Here is a 15,257-nt window from a genome sequence, read left to right on the forward strand (position 1 = left end):
TGGCTGCGGGAGGGGAAGAGAGAGACAGAGAGGAAGGAGGGGGGCGTGGAGAAGCAAATGGGCGCTTCTCCTATGTGCCCTGGCCGGGAATCGAACCTGGGTCCCCCACACAGCAGGCCGACGCTCTACCGCTGAGCCAACCGGCCAGGGCTGGTAAGGAATTTTTTAAAAAACGCTTTTTTCCCCCTTTTTCAAGTGAGAGGAGGGGAGCTAGAGAGACAGATTCCTGCATGCACCCCAACCAGGATCCACCTGGCAACCCCCTATCTAGGGCTGATGATCTGCCAGTCATGAGCCGTGCTTGCAACCAAGCTATTTTTAGCACCTGTGGCAAAGGCTCCACTTAAAACACTTTTTATGTTTGCTTCAGAATGTTTTTACATTGAAATTGGTGCATGGTACAAATAGAACCAAAACCAAGGTAATGGGAGTAAAAGTTTTTAAAGTGTTTTGCAATTTTACTCTTTTCTTTGTTTGTTTGTATTTTTCTGAAGCCGGAAACGGGGAGGCAGTCAGACAGACTCCTGCATGCGCCCAACCGGGATCCACCCGGCATGCTTACCAGGGGGCAATGCTCCGCCCACCTGGGCCATTGCTCTGTTGCATCCAGAGCCATTCTAGCGCCTGAGGCAGAGGCCACAGAGCCATCCTCAGCGCCCGGGCCAACTTTGCTCCAGTGGAGCCTTGGCTGTGGGAGGAGAAGAGAGAGACAGAGAGGAAGGAGAAGGGGAGGGGTGGAGAAGCAGATGAACGCTTCTCCTGTGTGCCCTGGCCGGGAATTGAACCCAGGACTCCTGCACGCCATGCCAACGCTCTACCACTGAGCCAACCAGTCAGGGCCTGTTATTTTACTCTATGAAATAAAACTATACCTGAAAACAGATACGAAACAACATAACATAATACATTGTTTTTGCTACTTTGCCAGGCTGGACCCAATTCTAATAAGAGAAATTATCTGTGGTTTGGGGGATCAGGGAAGGTTTTATATATGTACTGTTATTGAATCTGGACCTTGAAGGGTATGTAGGGTTTTCGTATGTGGAATTCAGAGATGGCAGAACAGATTGGGTAGAGAAAATAGTTAGGGCTCTGAGTTGTTTAGCCCTTTGAGTTGTATGAATGTTCATGTATGTTCTCAAAATAATATTGAATGTAAACTGTAATTGAAAAAAAAATTTTTTAAAAGGAAGAACATGCCTTGACCTGTGGTGGCGCAGTGGATAAAGCGTCGACCTGGAAATGCTGAGGTCGCCGGTTCGAAACCCTGGGCTTGCCTGGTCAAGGCACATATGGGAGTTGATGCTTCCAGCTCCTTCCCCCCTTCTCTCTCTCTGTCTCTCCTCTCTCTCCCTCTCTGTCTCTCCCTCTCCTCTCTAAAATGAATAAATAATAAAAAAAAAATTAAAAAAAAAAAAAAAAAAAAAAAAAAGGAAGAACATGCCCACTGATATGGCACAGATCAGACCATAATCCTCCTCACTCATCAAGAGTAACTTGGAGAACATCATACACTTGAATTTCCTCCTCCAAAGCAGGTAGCTAGGAACATCCAGAGTACGATTGATTTACTTTAAAAATGTGTAAGGCAACATTAAAAAAAGGCAAATGTATGTTCTTCTTGTTTCCATAAATTGGTTATTAAACAAATATGATTTAAGCTAATAAAACTGGAACCGGAACTAATTTTATTTTTTGAAAAGTCACTCCTGCGGGTTAGCGAGCATGAAAAAAACTCACTGCTCTTTCAACTGCCGGTCCATGGACTGGTCTACCAGAAATTTCATACCAGTCTATGAACGAATTAACCACTCTGATGTTGCATGAAAATTACAGACCCACTGATCTTAGTCAAATTTGCTTATTTACTTATATATTGAGGTTGATTTCTATCTTAGAGGTCACCAAAATAATTTTCCTATGTTTACCAGTCCCCAAGTGTAAAAAGGTCAAAAACCACTGCTCTACATTACAGTGTTATGGAGAGCCTTTCTTTCATCTTGTACAAAGGACAGTTTGCTTTATTTGGTAAGCAACACTGAATTACAGTTGCTTATTGTCTGTATATGTCACTAGACTATAAGCTTTTAGGATCTGGAACACAGCCTTATTTGCTATTGTATGTTCATTACCTAACATGACACCTAAAACATCATGTGTTCTGAGTAAATGATAATCGACTAAAGTTATTCACGTTTGAACTGATGTTCTAAAATTATGTGAAACAAGTTTTCAAGCATGATATATAGAATTCATATATTTTGAAACTTCCTGGATTCATATTTAGATGTTACTTAGATACAGAAAAGTGAACTATTAATCATTTGAATTAAGTGGCTCTTAGAGGCACATTTATTCTATCATATAATAGTACTTAACTCCCAAAAGTATATATAATGATACATATTCAGGAAGAATAGCAATACATATGTAACTTGCATAATTATCCTTTTCCTTTAAAATATGTTTTTTAAAATGTTCAGTTGAACAAAAGATGAAATCATGCTTTTATTTATTTTCATAAAATTACCCAAATTGGCCCTCAAAGTAGAATTTATTTTGACTTGGATTTACTTTTGGGTTTTGACTATTTCTTTATGTCATTTTATAGAGCATTATTTCCCAAACTGTAGAATGTATACCACTGAGGCTTAAAAGATGACTTAGGGTGGTTGGTATACAGAGGAATATATTTATTCTTAGGAGTATTGGAAAAAATGTAACACTTCAAATCTCTGATTTCTTGGAAATGATGCAGCTAGATACAAAAGTGAGGTGACAAAATATAGCAAGTAAGCAATAATATATGCAAATAGTTCTGCAAATAATTGTGCAACTGATCCATAAAGTTTGGGAAACATTTGATTAAAAAAATGTTTTTAAAGATTTCATTTACTGATTTTACAGAAAGAGAGGAGAGACAGAGATGGGGGAATAAGAAGTATCAATTCATAGTTGCTTCACTTTAGTTGTTCATTGATTGTCTTATGTGCCTTGATCTGGCAAGCCCAAGGTTTCAAACTGGTGACCTCAGCATTCCAGGTCAACATTTTATCCACTGCGCCACCACAGGCCAGGCGGGAAACATTTGATTTTTAAATACATGTCTGATATTACATATGTCTGGTATAGCCCTAATAGAGCCTTATAAATATTATATTTAAGTGTCAAAATCAGAGAGCATTGGGATTGGTATTTTATATATTTTCTTTTGTTTTTCAAAACAGTGGTTTTCAACATTCACATGCGCATACATGCACTCCAAATTGTATTAAAAACTTTAATAGGTAAAACACATCATTTTTTTATGTTTTGTATGAGTGCCACACCTCTTGAAGAATCAGGGCCCAGAATATCCCCTCTCCCTTTGTACCCCAGTTTTCTACCTTTTCACCTTCTACTTAACTCTTCGTGACATTTCTGAAGAAATATAATCTGAAAACAGTTCTAGGTAATTATGTTCAAATAATATAGCTAGTCTTACTTAACAAAGAGTGTCAGAATTATTTTTACAATGAAATATTTGTTTCAATATCTGTTAAAACGTTTTATCTCCAGGTGCTAGCTTGTTCTGGAATGCACCAGGTGATCATCAAGAGCCTGGCTCTCAGCTGAAGCAAGATGATACCAAGATTTCTAGTGAGGACATGAATTTTTCTGTTGAAATTAATAATGAAGTCACAAGTCCTCCAGCTAGTGCATCTTCATTAAAAGCAGTTGATATTCCTAGTTTTGAAGAGAGCAACATTGCTGTGGAAGAAGAATTTAATCAGCCACTTTCTGTATCCAAGTAAGGCCTTTTGATTCAATATTTATTCTGCTTCTTTGGTGATGTAACTCATATGTGCATGCTAACCCATGCATACATCTATGTCTACATTTATTTCTATATGTATTTATCTGTATTTGAAAATCCTTGACTTCATATTAATTTTCTGATTCCAATCCTATACCCCTTGTGCTTATTTCAAACTTTCACCCCAACAGTGAGAAACCTGGCTCTCATTATGTACACTGTACTTAGTTGTTTGGTCCTAGTGTCCACATAAAATAGTTCTAGAATTACTAAGAATTCTGACACAAATTTACTAGAGTATATTTGTTTACAGTTTTTATCTTTAGCCTTACAATATCCAGTGAAAATACCTTTTTTATAGTTATTTGGGTTTTCCCCATTCCCTTATATTGTTGTTTGCAAGTACTATTAGGTGTCACTGTTTTTATTCTGTTTTGGGGTCGCTCTATACTCTAGCTGATTCTTTTTTTTTTTTAGTGTGTGAAACATCACTGTGGTTCTAATAGACCAAAGTATAGATAAACACTCAAAGAATCATTTACCTCTTAATCCTCTACCTTATTACCAAATTCTCCTTTTTCCACCCAATCTCTTTAGTTACTGGCTTGTTCTTCTGTGTTTCTTTTGTACAAATGAGCAAATATCTATATTTTATGTTATTTCTTATGCAAAGTATAGAAAAGTAGCATGCTGTGGTTACTCTCCTAAACATTTCTTTTTTTCACTTGGCAGTGTATACTTCAAATCTGTTTCTACAGATTGTCTTCGTTTTTAATAGCTGTATAATATTCCATTGTGTGGATGTACCATATTTTTAATAATACATTCTCCTACTTATGAACGTGTAGACTTTTTATTATTTATTTATATTTTTGAGAGAGAGAAAGGAAGTGGGTGCAAGGAGCATCAACTTGTTGTGCCATTGATTGATTCTCATATGTGCCCTGACCAGGGCTTGAGCTGGCACCCTGTGGGTTGAGCCAGAGACCTAAGCACTCTGGGACAACACTCCATCTACTGCAGCACCAGCCAGGGCCCCATATTTTTCAACTACAAACAATATTATAATCAATTACTTAGTTCATGTGTATTTTTTAATTGTTTCAGAGGTGGAATTCCTGCATGCAGAGTTAATTACTTATATAGTTTTGTTAAGTATTACTAAATTCCCCTGCAGAAGGGTTGTACCACTTTGCATTCTCATCAGCAGTGTGTGTCATTATCTGTTTCCCCATAGCCATGCCAAAAAAATATGTTTCCATATTTTCCATATTTTTTTCCATTTTTTTTATTTTTTTGTCCTGGCCATGTATCTCGGTTGGAGCATCTTCCCAATATGCCAGGGTATGGGTTCTATCCCTGGTCAGGGCACATACAAGAACTAATCAATGAATGCATACATGGGTAGAGCAACAAGTTGATGTTTTCTCTCCCTCCTTCTCCCTTCTACTGTTCCTTTAAAATCAATCAATAAATAAAATTTTAAAAAGAAAGATTCTTTTTTTGACCAGTCTGCTAAGTGATAAATTATATCTTGGCATTATTTTAATTTCCAATTTTAAGCTTATAAAGAAGTTGGATCATCTTTTCATGTTGTTTTGATAAATTTGTGAATTATCTGCTGGTCTCTCTGATACCATTTTCTTTTTCTTTTTTTTTTAGAGCAAGAGAGAGGGACAGATAGGGACAGACAGAAAGGGAAAGAGATGAGAAGCATCAACTCATAGTTGTGGCATCTTAGTTGTTCATTCATTGCTTTCTCATATGTGCCTTTACTGGGGGGGAGGGGGCTCCAAGCCAGTGACCATTAGGTCATGTCTGTGATCCCATACTTAAGTGGGTGAGCCCATGCTCAAGCCAGATAAGCCTATGCTGAAGCTGGCAACCTCAATGTTTCGAACCTGGGTCTATAGCATGCCAGGCCAATGCTCTATTCTCTGGTCAAGCGATAATATTTTTCTGTTAGTTTTATGTCCTTTACATCTCAATTTTTAAGTGTTCTTTATTGATTAGAGATGTGAGCTAATTGGCTATTTGTGGTATATGTTATGAATATTTTCTCCCAGTTTATTGCTTGTCTTTTGACTTTGATGTTTTTTGTCATGTAATAATTTTTTACTTAGGTAGTTAAATTTATTGACTTTTTTTATCTTGACCAGTTTTACAAAGATTCATTTCAGCTAATTATTGAGATTATCATGTACCAAATGAGTGCTTGGCATTTCATATCAAGTTAAAATTAAACAAAATAGAAAAAATTGAAAATAAGCTGAGTTTTAAATAAGTGTGGTTAGAAAAATTGCACCGTATCTATAAAATGAAATATTATGTAAAGATCAAAACTTGTTCTTTAAGAATGTTTAATGAAATGAGTAGATACTTGTGATACTATTTTTTTAAAAATGGCTTACAAAGCTATAGTATAGTATAGCTCTTCAGAGAAAATACATATCAATAGAAAAAGCATATATGGAAATATTCTGAAATGTTAGCAATAGTTATCTCTAGGTATTAAATTACCTGTGACTTTTATTTTCTTTATAATTGCTATAACTTTGAGTAGTTACATAACTTCTGTGCCTCAATATCCTCATCTGTTAAATAGAGATAAAATGTAGTATCCATCTCATAAATCTTTTTGGTAAGGATTATATAAGATGATGCACTTGAAACAGTACGAGGCCTTTTCTGCTAATTTTTATTATTTTCTCTTCTACAATAGCCACAGTTTACTGTTTTTACAAGAAGTGTTTTTAAATATTGCTTTCCATGGTTATTTTTAAAATATGTATTTATATTCTAATTTTGAAAGTAACAAATGCTCATTGTATAATATTTGAAAAATGCACATAAAAGCATAAAGAAGAAAAATATCACCAAGTATATGATATGATTATAAATGGCAACTTAGGGACTCTCATTTGACCAGGATCGTAACTATGTTTTAAAACTTAAAGTGAACAAGTAATATATTTTAAATTCTGAGTATCTAAAAAATATTAGTGAAGCCTTTCCTATCTTTGAACTCTAAAAATTTTTATTGCATCAAATTTAGGAGAAATCAGCAGGTTGTTTTCCAACTTTCCAAGAAAGTTGTCTAAATATATTATAAAAACATAACTCAAAAAGGTAACATGATCCAGCTTATATGCATCCTATCAATGAGATGCTATCATCATTAAGAGCTGAAAATGCAAACCAGAATGCTGCTGAGTCTTACTTCTTTCTTCCAAAGTTACTGCACGTCAGATATATGGTAAAAGTATCTTGATAACTAATACTTAACATTATATATATCCTTTCAAGCAGCTCTTCTCCAGATACGAGAAAAGAACCTGATATGCCTGTATTCTTTCCGAATTCCCTGCTGACCGAGGGTGTGAGCATGTGCTTACAGAGCAGACCAACAGAGGGTGCTAGTAACAACTCTGTAACACCAGTGGAACCAAAAATTGAGCAAGTAATGCAGCCCTTGCTTCATCAAACATCAGATAACCAGAAAATATACCAGGATTTATTGGTAAGGAAATGTAAACAGTTTCATCAACCCTGTAAGATAGTTATTTAGTCTGGATTATACCAGTTAATGCTTTTCTATCTTTAAACTGATTGGGACCTTGATATAAAAGGATTTTCTGCTAATTAATGACATCATTTATTTCTTTTAGTTTTTTGTAAATTATGATCATCTAAATTTAGTAATTTACTGTAAGCATGCCAGTTACCAGGTACTTAGATAACCAAGGCAGGAAAGCCTTATTTTAAAAATACAAATGTTGCTATTAGGCCAAATTCAAACTGAAATTAGTACCATAAAAAAAACAAGCAAAACTTTGCAGGAAGTTTGAACATTGTAAAAAGTAGAATATGTATGATAATATTTACTGATTTGGTTTAGATGAGCAGCATTTTATTGAATGCTGAGCCTGGTCTAAGAAAATGTACTGAGTAGATAATGTAAAAAGATGAATATGACAAGTCTCTGCTTTTGAAAACCTAGGGGAAATATCACAAGGATAGCAGTAACAATTATAGGGCAGGTAGAGAAGTGCTGTAAGCAAAGGCAGTGCACAGGCTAAAAAGGGATAATTCTTGTTGGAGAAAATACTTAGCTTGGAAAAGGTAGGATGTGAACTGGGACATAAAGGTCACATAACCTTGGCTGTCACTTCAATCTAAATTGTAGAGTTTGGAACATTTGATTTCTTTATTTAAAATTGAAGACTAATTAAGGTTACTTCACTCAGGGCACACACATTTATTATCTGCCTGCTGGGTCCTAGACTACGAGCATCTGTGCGCTGTATGCTCAGGGACCGATGGTACTCTAATGCTTGGAGGAAAGAGGTAGCATTCATTCTCACTCAGAGTGAGGAAAGAAAGGAGTCACATTCTGAAATAACGAAGATCTATGAAATGTATAGCTGAAACATTTTTCAAATGAAAGAATGGTTTAAAACTCTTATTTATGAAGAATTTACTATAAATCCTAACTTGAAATACTGTTCAATTTTAAATCTTTATTTTTTATTGATTGATTTTAGAGAGAGGAAGGAAGAGGGAGAGGGAAGCATTCATTAGTTCTACTTAGTTGTGTGTCCATTGGTTGTGTCCCATGTATGCCCCGAACAACACTCAAGCCAGCTGAGCTAACCAGCCAGGACTAAATCTGTTGGATTTATTTTTTTTTTAAATCAGGACAGAAACTTTATTAACAAATGTTGAGAATTTAGTTTTGAGATATATTGGTGAAAGGCAAAATGGATGTTTATTATTTTCTTCCCTTTGAATCGTTTTTATTTTTAAATTTTGGGGGTGACTAGCTAATAAGATTGTATAGGTTTCTTTTAATTATTTATTTATTTATTATTAAGTGAGAAGCGGGGAGCCAGGGAGGCCGAGAGATAGTCTCCCGCATGCACCCTGACCAGCTGGGATCCATCGGGCAAGCCCCCTACAGGGTGATGCTCTGCCCATCTGTGGTTGCTGCTCTGTTGCTCTGCAACTGAGCTATTTCAATGCCTGAGGCAAGGCCATGGGGCCATTCTTAGCCCCCTGGGCCAAATTGCTAGAACCTTTTGAGCCATGGCTGTAGGAGGAGAGAGAGAAGGAGAGAGAGAGAGAGAAGGGGTTGAGGGGTGGAGAAGCAGGTGGTTGCTTCTCCTGTGTGTCCTGACCAAGAATCGAACCCAGGACATCCACACACCTGGCTGACCCTCTACCACTGAGCCACCTGGCCATGGCTGATTATATAGATTTCAAGTGTACATTTCTATGATACATGATCTATATATTGCATTGTGTGCCCACCACCCATGAACAGCTAAGTTTCCTCTAGTGTCTCATGAACTCATTCATTAAGATGGGCTGCTTTTATTATAAAACAAACCAAAAAAGCCATAATACTTGCAAGTGTACTTGATATTTTGTAGAATTTGGGAAGATATTATTTTACTTTTCCTGGCCTAACTTAGCCTGTTGTATATATTTGTTTTCTATTATTACTAATACTAATTTTCTTCTCATCAGGGTCAAGTGAACCACCTATTAAATAACTCCTCTACAGAGTCTGAACAGCCATCTTCAAAAGCAGTAATTATCAGTCATGAATGTGCTAGAACCCAAAATGTTTGTCATGCAAAGAAAATAAAACACGATTCAGGACTGGTGGACAAAGATTGTGTTCTTAATGCAACCCTTAAGCAACTAAGAAGCCTTGGAGTAAAAATTGATTCTCCCACAAAAGTGAAGAAAAATGCACATAAAGTGGATCACGCCAGGTAATTTAAAACTTGTGTTAAAGGATGAATATATTTTAGATGTACTATGGCAGTCTCATGAGAAAAGGTATAAGCTTGCCACTCAGTTTAATTGATTTATCATTTATTCAGGGCCTGCTATATGTGTGATGAATAAGAAATCATCTCTACCCTTTAGATTCTTTATTTTAGTAGGAGAGAGGGTTATATAAGTAATTACAGAGATATTGTGGGATGTCTCCTGGGTAACAATGCCAATGAAATGCTGTGGGATTCTTAAGGAAAGAGAAATGAGCTTTTGTTCATTTTTGTCAACTGGAGTTGACAGTGTCTGCTCCAACCTCTGGATATTATGCACTGTGCCTTCTAAAAGGTAAGAGTAGGCCCTGGCCGGTTGGCTCAGCGGTAGAGCGTCGGCCTAGCGTGCGGAGGACCCGGGTTCGATTCCCGGCCAGGGCACATAGGAGAAGCGTCCATTTGCTTCTCCACCCCTCCGCCGCGCCTTCCTCTCTGTCTCTCTCTTCCCCTCCCGCAGCCAAGGCTCCATTGGAGCAAAAGATGGCCCAGGCGCTGGGGATGGCTCTGTGGCCTCTGCCCCAGGCGCTAGAGTGGCTCTGGTCGCAATATGGCGACACCCAGGAGGGTCGCAACATGGCGACGCCCAGGATGGGCAGAGCATCGCCCCCTGGTGGGCAGAGCGTCGCCCCCTGGTGGGAGTGCTGGGTGGATCCCGGTCGGGCGCATGCGGGAGTCTGTCTGACTGTCTCTCCCTGTTTCCAGCTTCAGAAAAATGAAAAAAATAAAAAAAAAAAAAAAAAAAAAAAAAAAAAAAAAAAAAAAAAAAATAAAAGGTAAGAGTATAAGTTACGTGAACCTTGCTGTTGTTCACCAGTTCTAGCTGGCCATGATCTTCTTTCTCTTCAGTTTCCTCTTCATCAAAGATAATCTGAGCACATATTTGATTTTAAAGAGGATAAAATACATAAATTATATTGTTACGGTTAGTATTTTTTCTGTTAATTATTTTTGTTGCTATATTCTAGTTACAAAAGTAATATCACATGATTTTTTAAAAAATGAAACAATACACAAGAATAGCAGGTAAGCCTGACCTGTGGTGGCGCAGTGGATAAAGCATCGACCTGGAAATGCTGGGGTCACCGGTTCGGAGCCCTGGGCTTGCCTGGTCAAGGCGCATATGGGAATTGATGCTTCTAGCTCCTCCCCCACTTCTCTCTCTCTGTCTCTCCCTCTCCTCTCTAAAATGAATAAATTAAAAAAAAGCTAATAAACTTTTAAAAAAAAAAAAAAAAAAAAAAAAAAAAAAAAAAAAAAAAAAAAAAAAAGAATAGCAGGTAAAACACAAAAGCCCCTAGTTCCCAAACTTCAGTCCAATTCCTCCAAGGTTACTTAACTCTCTTGTTTGTTTTATATTCTTCTAGAAATGTTCGAGTACTCCATGTGTGATGAGTATTGTGGTTTGGTTTTTTGCATAACATTTGTCGCTTACTTTTCTTTATAGGCAGATACAGTTCTTTCTCGTGCATTTAAACAGCTGCATAATATTCTGTGGGACCCATGTGAACCCTAGTCCCCTATTAATGGCCTTTTAGTTTGAATTTCTTATTTCTTTTCTCAAAGAATGCTAAGTAAACATCATTTTACAGGTGCTTATACAAGTATCTTTGCAGGATAAATTTCTGCATGTAGGCAGGATCAAAGGATATGTGCATGTGAGGTTTTGGAATTTTGGTAGGTGTTGCCATTGCCCACTAAAATAGTTGTACCAGTTTATATTGCTCCCGACAGTGTAAGAGAGTAAGGCTAGCATTTTTGAGACAGAGAGTATATAAATAACATTTGGGAAGCATAGATCACCCTGCTATCTATGTGGAACCCTTATGTTTTGGTTTGGCTGCCTTTGGCGAGTAGTTTCTAGATAATGTATTTCTTCATAGTGGCCACCCTATTTTAATGCATCATAAAATAATAATGTCTAGGCCTTGGCCAGGTAACTCGGTTGGTTGGAGTGTCATCCTGATATTGCCAAGGTTGTGGGTTTGATCCTGGGTCAGGGCACATGGCAGAATCAACCAATGAATGCATGGATGAGTGGAGCAATGAATCGATGTTTTCTCTTCTCTTCTCTTCTCTCTCCCTCGCCTGCCCTTCCCTTCTCCCTCTTCCCCTTCCCCTTTCACTCCCCCCCCCTCCGGTCTTCTCTCTCTCTCTAAACATCACTAAATTATTTTAATTAAAAAATAATATCTAAAAATCGGTAGTATCTCATTCATCTTATTTATATTTTAGACAGTCTCTAAAGCATTAAGTAGCAAGAAGGTTATGGAAAAATTCCATATAAAAACCAGCATATTGAGCATACTGTCCCATTGCCTGCTGATGACATCACTGGTTTTCAGGGAATATTACTGATGAGAGTTATTTGGGTTGTGTAGGGATAAGGATGCACACAGTGGTTGGCCATATAAGACAGCTGAATTTCTTCACTGAATGATATGGAAAGTTATAGCTTATTCTTTGACTAGAATATATTGCTTGCTATAACAAATAGTACACCAAAAACTTTAGTTTTTAGGGAACAGAAAAACTGATAGCAAATATAAGTTGCTGAATACAGTATAATGAAACAGTGGTTATAGAACCCCAGAGAGTAAGGTAGACTTGTTCTCAGTTTGCCAGTTATTCCCTCAGTTTTCTCAACTGTACAATAAAGATAATAATAGTACCTACTTTTATTCATTCAGTAAATATTTATTGAGTGCCTGTTACCAGGCACCAAGGATACTGTAGTGGGAGACAGAATCGCACAAAAGTTCATGGGCTTTCATAAGGGATCTGGACAATAAAAGAGAAATGGCTTTCTGTTTGTTTTGTTTTGTTTTAAATGAGAAGGGGGGAGATAGACTCCACATGCTCCCCTACTGGAATCCACCCAGCATCCCCTGTCTGGGGCCAATACTCAACACTGCAAGAGGGGGAGAGAAGGGGGAGTGGGAAGGGGAGAAGCAGATGGTCATGTCTCGAGTGCCCTGACCGGGATCGAACCCAGGATATCCGCACGTTGGGCCAATGCTCTATCCACTGAGCCAGCTGGTCAGGGCTAAATAAAGAAATGTGAGTTAAGTATATCTAGATAGCCATAAATGCTAAGGAGAAAACAGAAGAGCAGGAAAGGAAAATGTGAGGTATTGGAGTGGATGATAAAGTTGAGATATTTGATAAGGATGACCTCTCTGAGAAAGGTTTCTGTGAAGATTAAATAAGAGAATGAATGTTTAGCAGAATGCCTAGCATCCATAAGTATTTATGCTATAAAGGGAAAGGCAAGTCAGTTAACATTAATGGTATAATGCCAGCCAAGATGAGTTGAAGGTTATATCCAGTGAAAGAAAATCAATGTACACACACACACATGCACAATAGTCCGTATCCAGAGATGATCAAATGTGTTTTCTATTTTTGTCTTACTTTACTAGTATTTACCTTAACAATGACTTTTACATTTTCAGGCCTGCATTCTGTTTTAAAACCATGACTGTTATTTAAATTTAGGAAAATTAACTTGTGTTCCAGTCTGTGTATCCTGGATTACCTTCTAGGTTATCATATTTATTCCTTGAATATATCTGAATCACCAAGACTTAGATGTCTGAGCACTCAGATAAAAAGTAACATGAGGCTTAAAGCTGAAGACTTTTTATTGCTTTCATAGAATGAAACACATTTAGAATAACACTCTTTGGTACTCAAAATAAGATAAATGATGGCCTACTGCATTGTGTCTTTCAGTGTGTTGGCATGCATCAGCCCTGAAGCAGTGATTTCTGGATTAAATTATATGTCATTTGCTAATGTCGGCATGAGTGGTTTAAGCCCTAACAGTGTGGATTTGAGCATGGAGGCAAATGCTATAGCTCTGAAATATTTAAATGAAAATCAGCTGTCACAACTGTCTCTCACTCGATCAAACCAAAATAACTGTGACTCATCTTTTAGCCTTCTACACATTAATACAGACAGAAGCACGGTGGGGCTTAGTTTAATTTCACCAAACATGTCATTTGCAACCAAAAAATATATGAAGAGATATGGACTCATACAAAGCAGTGACAATAGTGAAGATGAAGAGGAGCCTCCTAAGAACATGGATAACAAGAGTGAACATGTATTGAATCAAAACCTCACATCCATACCTGAACAACTTGATTGTCAAAAGGAGCCTTCTAGGAATGCCTGTGAAATAATTAATTGTAATACCTGTGAATCCTTGGGCACCCACACAGATGTGCCAGTATTGAGAAATATTACAAATGAAGTTCTTCGGCCAAAAGCAGCTCAGCAGTTGAATGAAAACCCAGCTTTCTTATTAAAGAACCTTAAGTCAAGTCCTGCAGTGAACCTTCAAACTGGAAAAGCAGAGTTTACCCAACATCCTGAGAAAGAAAATGAAAGGGACACTCTAATTTTTCCTGAAAGTTTGAAACCTTCTGAAACTTCAAAACAAATGAATAGTATGAATTCCGTAGGCACCTTCTTAGATGTAAAGCGTCTCAGACAGTTGCCAAAATTATTTTAAATCTTTAACTCCCTGCATTCCTGATAACGAGGAGAGGATGTCTTCTGAAGATAAAGAAGCCAGAGCCTTTTGGTAGTTTGGGGATTCCTAAATATTCTAGGGGTATAATAGCTGTTACTTATTTTTTGGTAACAGCTGATTGCAAAGACCTGAAGAAGGGACCTGATGGCTAACTAGTTAAGAGGGCTAAGCTCTCTTTGTTAGAGATTTTCAGTGTCACTGAAACCTTTAAAAACAAACCACGAGATCAGTTATTTCCACAAAAAGAGACGCTATCCAACTCTGAATCTGAACTGCTCTTATATACCATACATTTTGAAAAATAAATGTTTTCCTAGCATGTTGTATCTCTGCATCTATGCAGTAGTACCTAAAAGAACATAAAGTTATCATGACTGACTAAATTAGCTAAATCAATCCTTACTGAGTTTAAGGGGAAAGTTTTGTTTTTAAAAAATAATTTAAGTTCTATTTATACAAGGGATATACATATCATTTTAAGATGCATACTGTTAAATTCTGTGGAAGAAACTTTTGCAATATGATGGGTTGAGGTAATGTAACATGTTCAACATAAGGACTATCACAGAACAAGAAAATTATTAGGTATGAGTGTGTTTTAAAAACTGAGTTTTTCAAAGTTTTAATTTTTAATAGAACTAAAATATCTATTAAATTTAATAAAAAATGTCTAGATTGACTTTTCCTTTGTCCTCTGCTATAGCATATTCTTCTCCACTTATAAACAAAACAAAAAAGTTTTAGGCCCCAGAAAGTTACAAAAATAGTATAGAGTTTGGGTATACCCTTCTCCCAGTGACTCTTAATGATAATTATATCTAACATAACCATAGTAAATGATCAAAATCAAGTTGACAGTGGGTACAGTATTAGTAACTACACTACAGACCTCTCAGGCTTTACAAGTTTCTACATGCACTCAATTGATATTACCTTTTGGTGTGTAATTATGAAATTGTATCACTACTGGTAGATTTGCATAACTGCCATCCAATCAGCATACAGAAAGAACTGTTCCATCACCCCAAAGAAACTAGTTTTACCCTTCTTCCAACCCTAACCCCTAACAACCAATGGTCTGTTC

General features: G+C 37.0%; 1 protein-coding gene and 1 non-coding gene across 2 annotated transcripts in view; one reads left to right on the plus strand and one right to left on the minus strand.

The window, feature by feature from the left end:
* The window catches only part of STIL (STIL centriolar assembly protein), a 49,719-nt gene extending 34,834 nt beyond the window's left edge, over positions 1–14,885 (plus strand). The window contains exons 15-18 of the mRNA XM_066269268.1: positions 3,559–3,790; positions 7,106–7,316; positions 9,326–9,576; positions 13,366–14,885. Of these exons, the coding sequence (XP_066125365.1) occupies positions 3,559–3,790; positions 7,106–7,316; positions 9,326–9,576; positions 13,366–14,152 (1,481 nt within the window). The 3' untranslated portion in view covers positions 14,153–14,885. The remainder of the gene's footprint in view (positions 1–3,558; positions 3,791–7,105; positions 7,317–9,325; positions 9,577–13,365) is intronic.
* TRNAS-GCU (transfer RNA serine (anticodon GCU)) lies at positions 76–151 on the minus strand. The gene has a single exon. It is a non-coding gene; the product is annotated as a tRNA-Ser (tRNA).
* Positions 14,886–15,257: the final 372 nt, after the last annotated feature.

Source organism: Saccopteryx bilineata, chromosome 3, assembly GCF_036850765.1.
Source record: "Saccopteryx bilineata isolate mSacBil1 chromosome 3, mSacBil1_pri_phased_curated, whole genome shotgun sequence".
Taxonomy (NCBI): Eukaryota; Metazoa; Chordata; class Mammalia; order Chiroptera; family Emballonuridae; genus Saccopteryx; species Saccopteryx bilineata.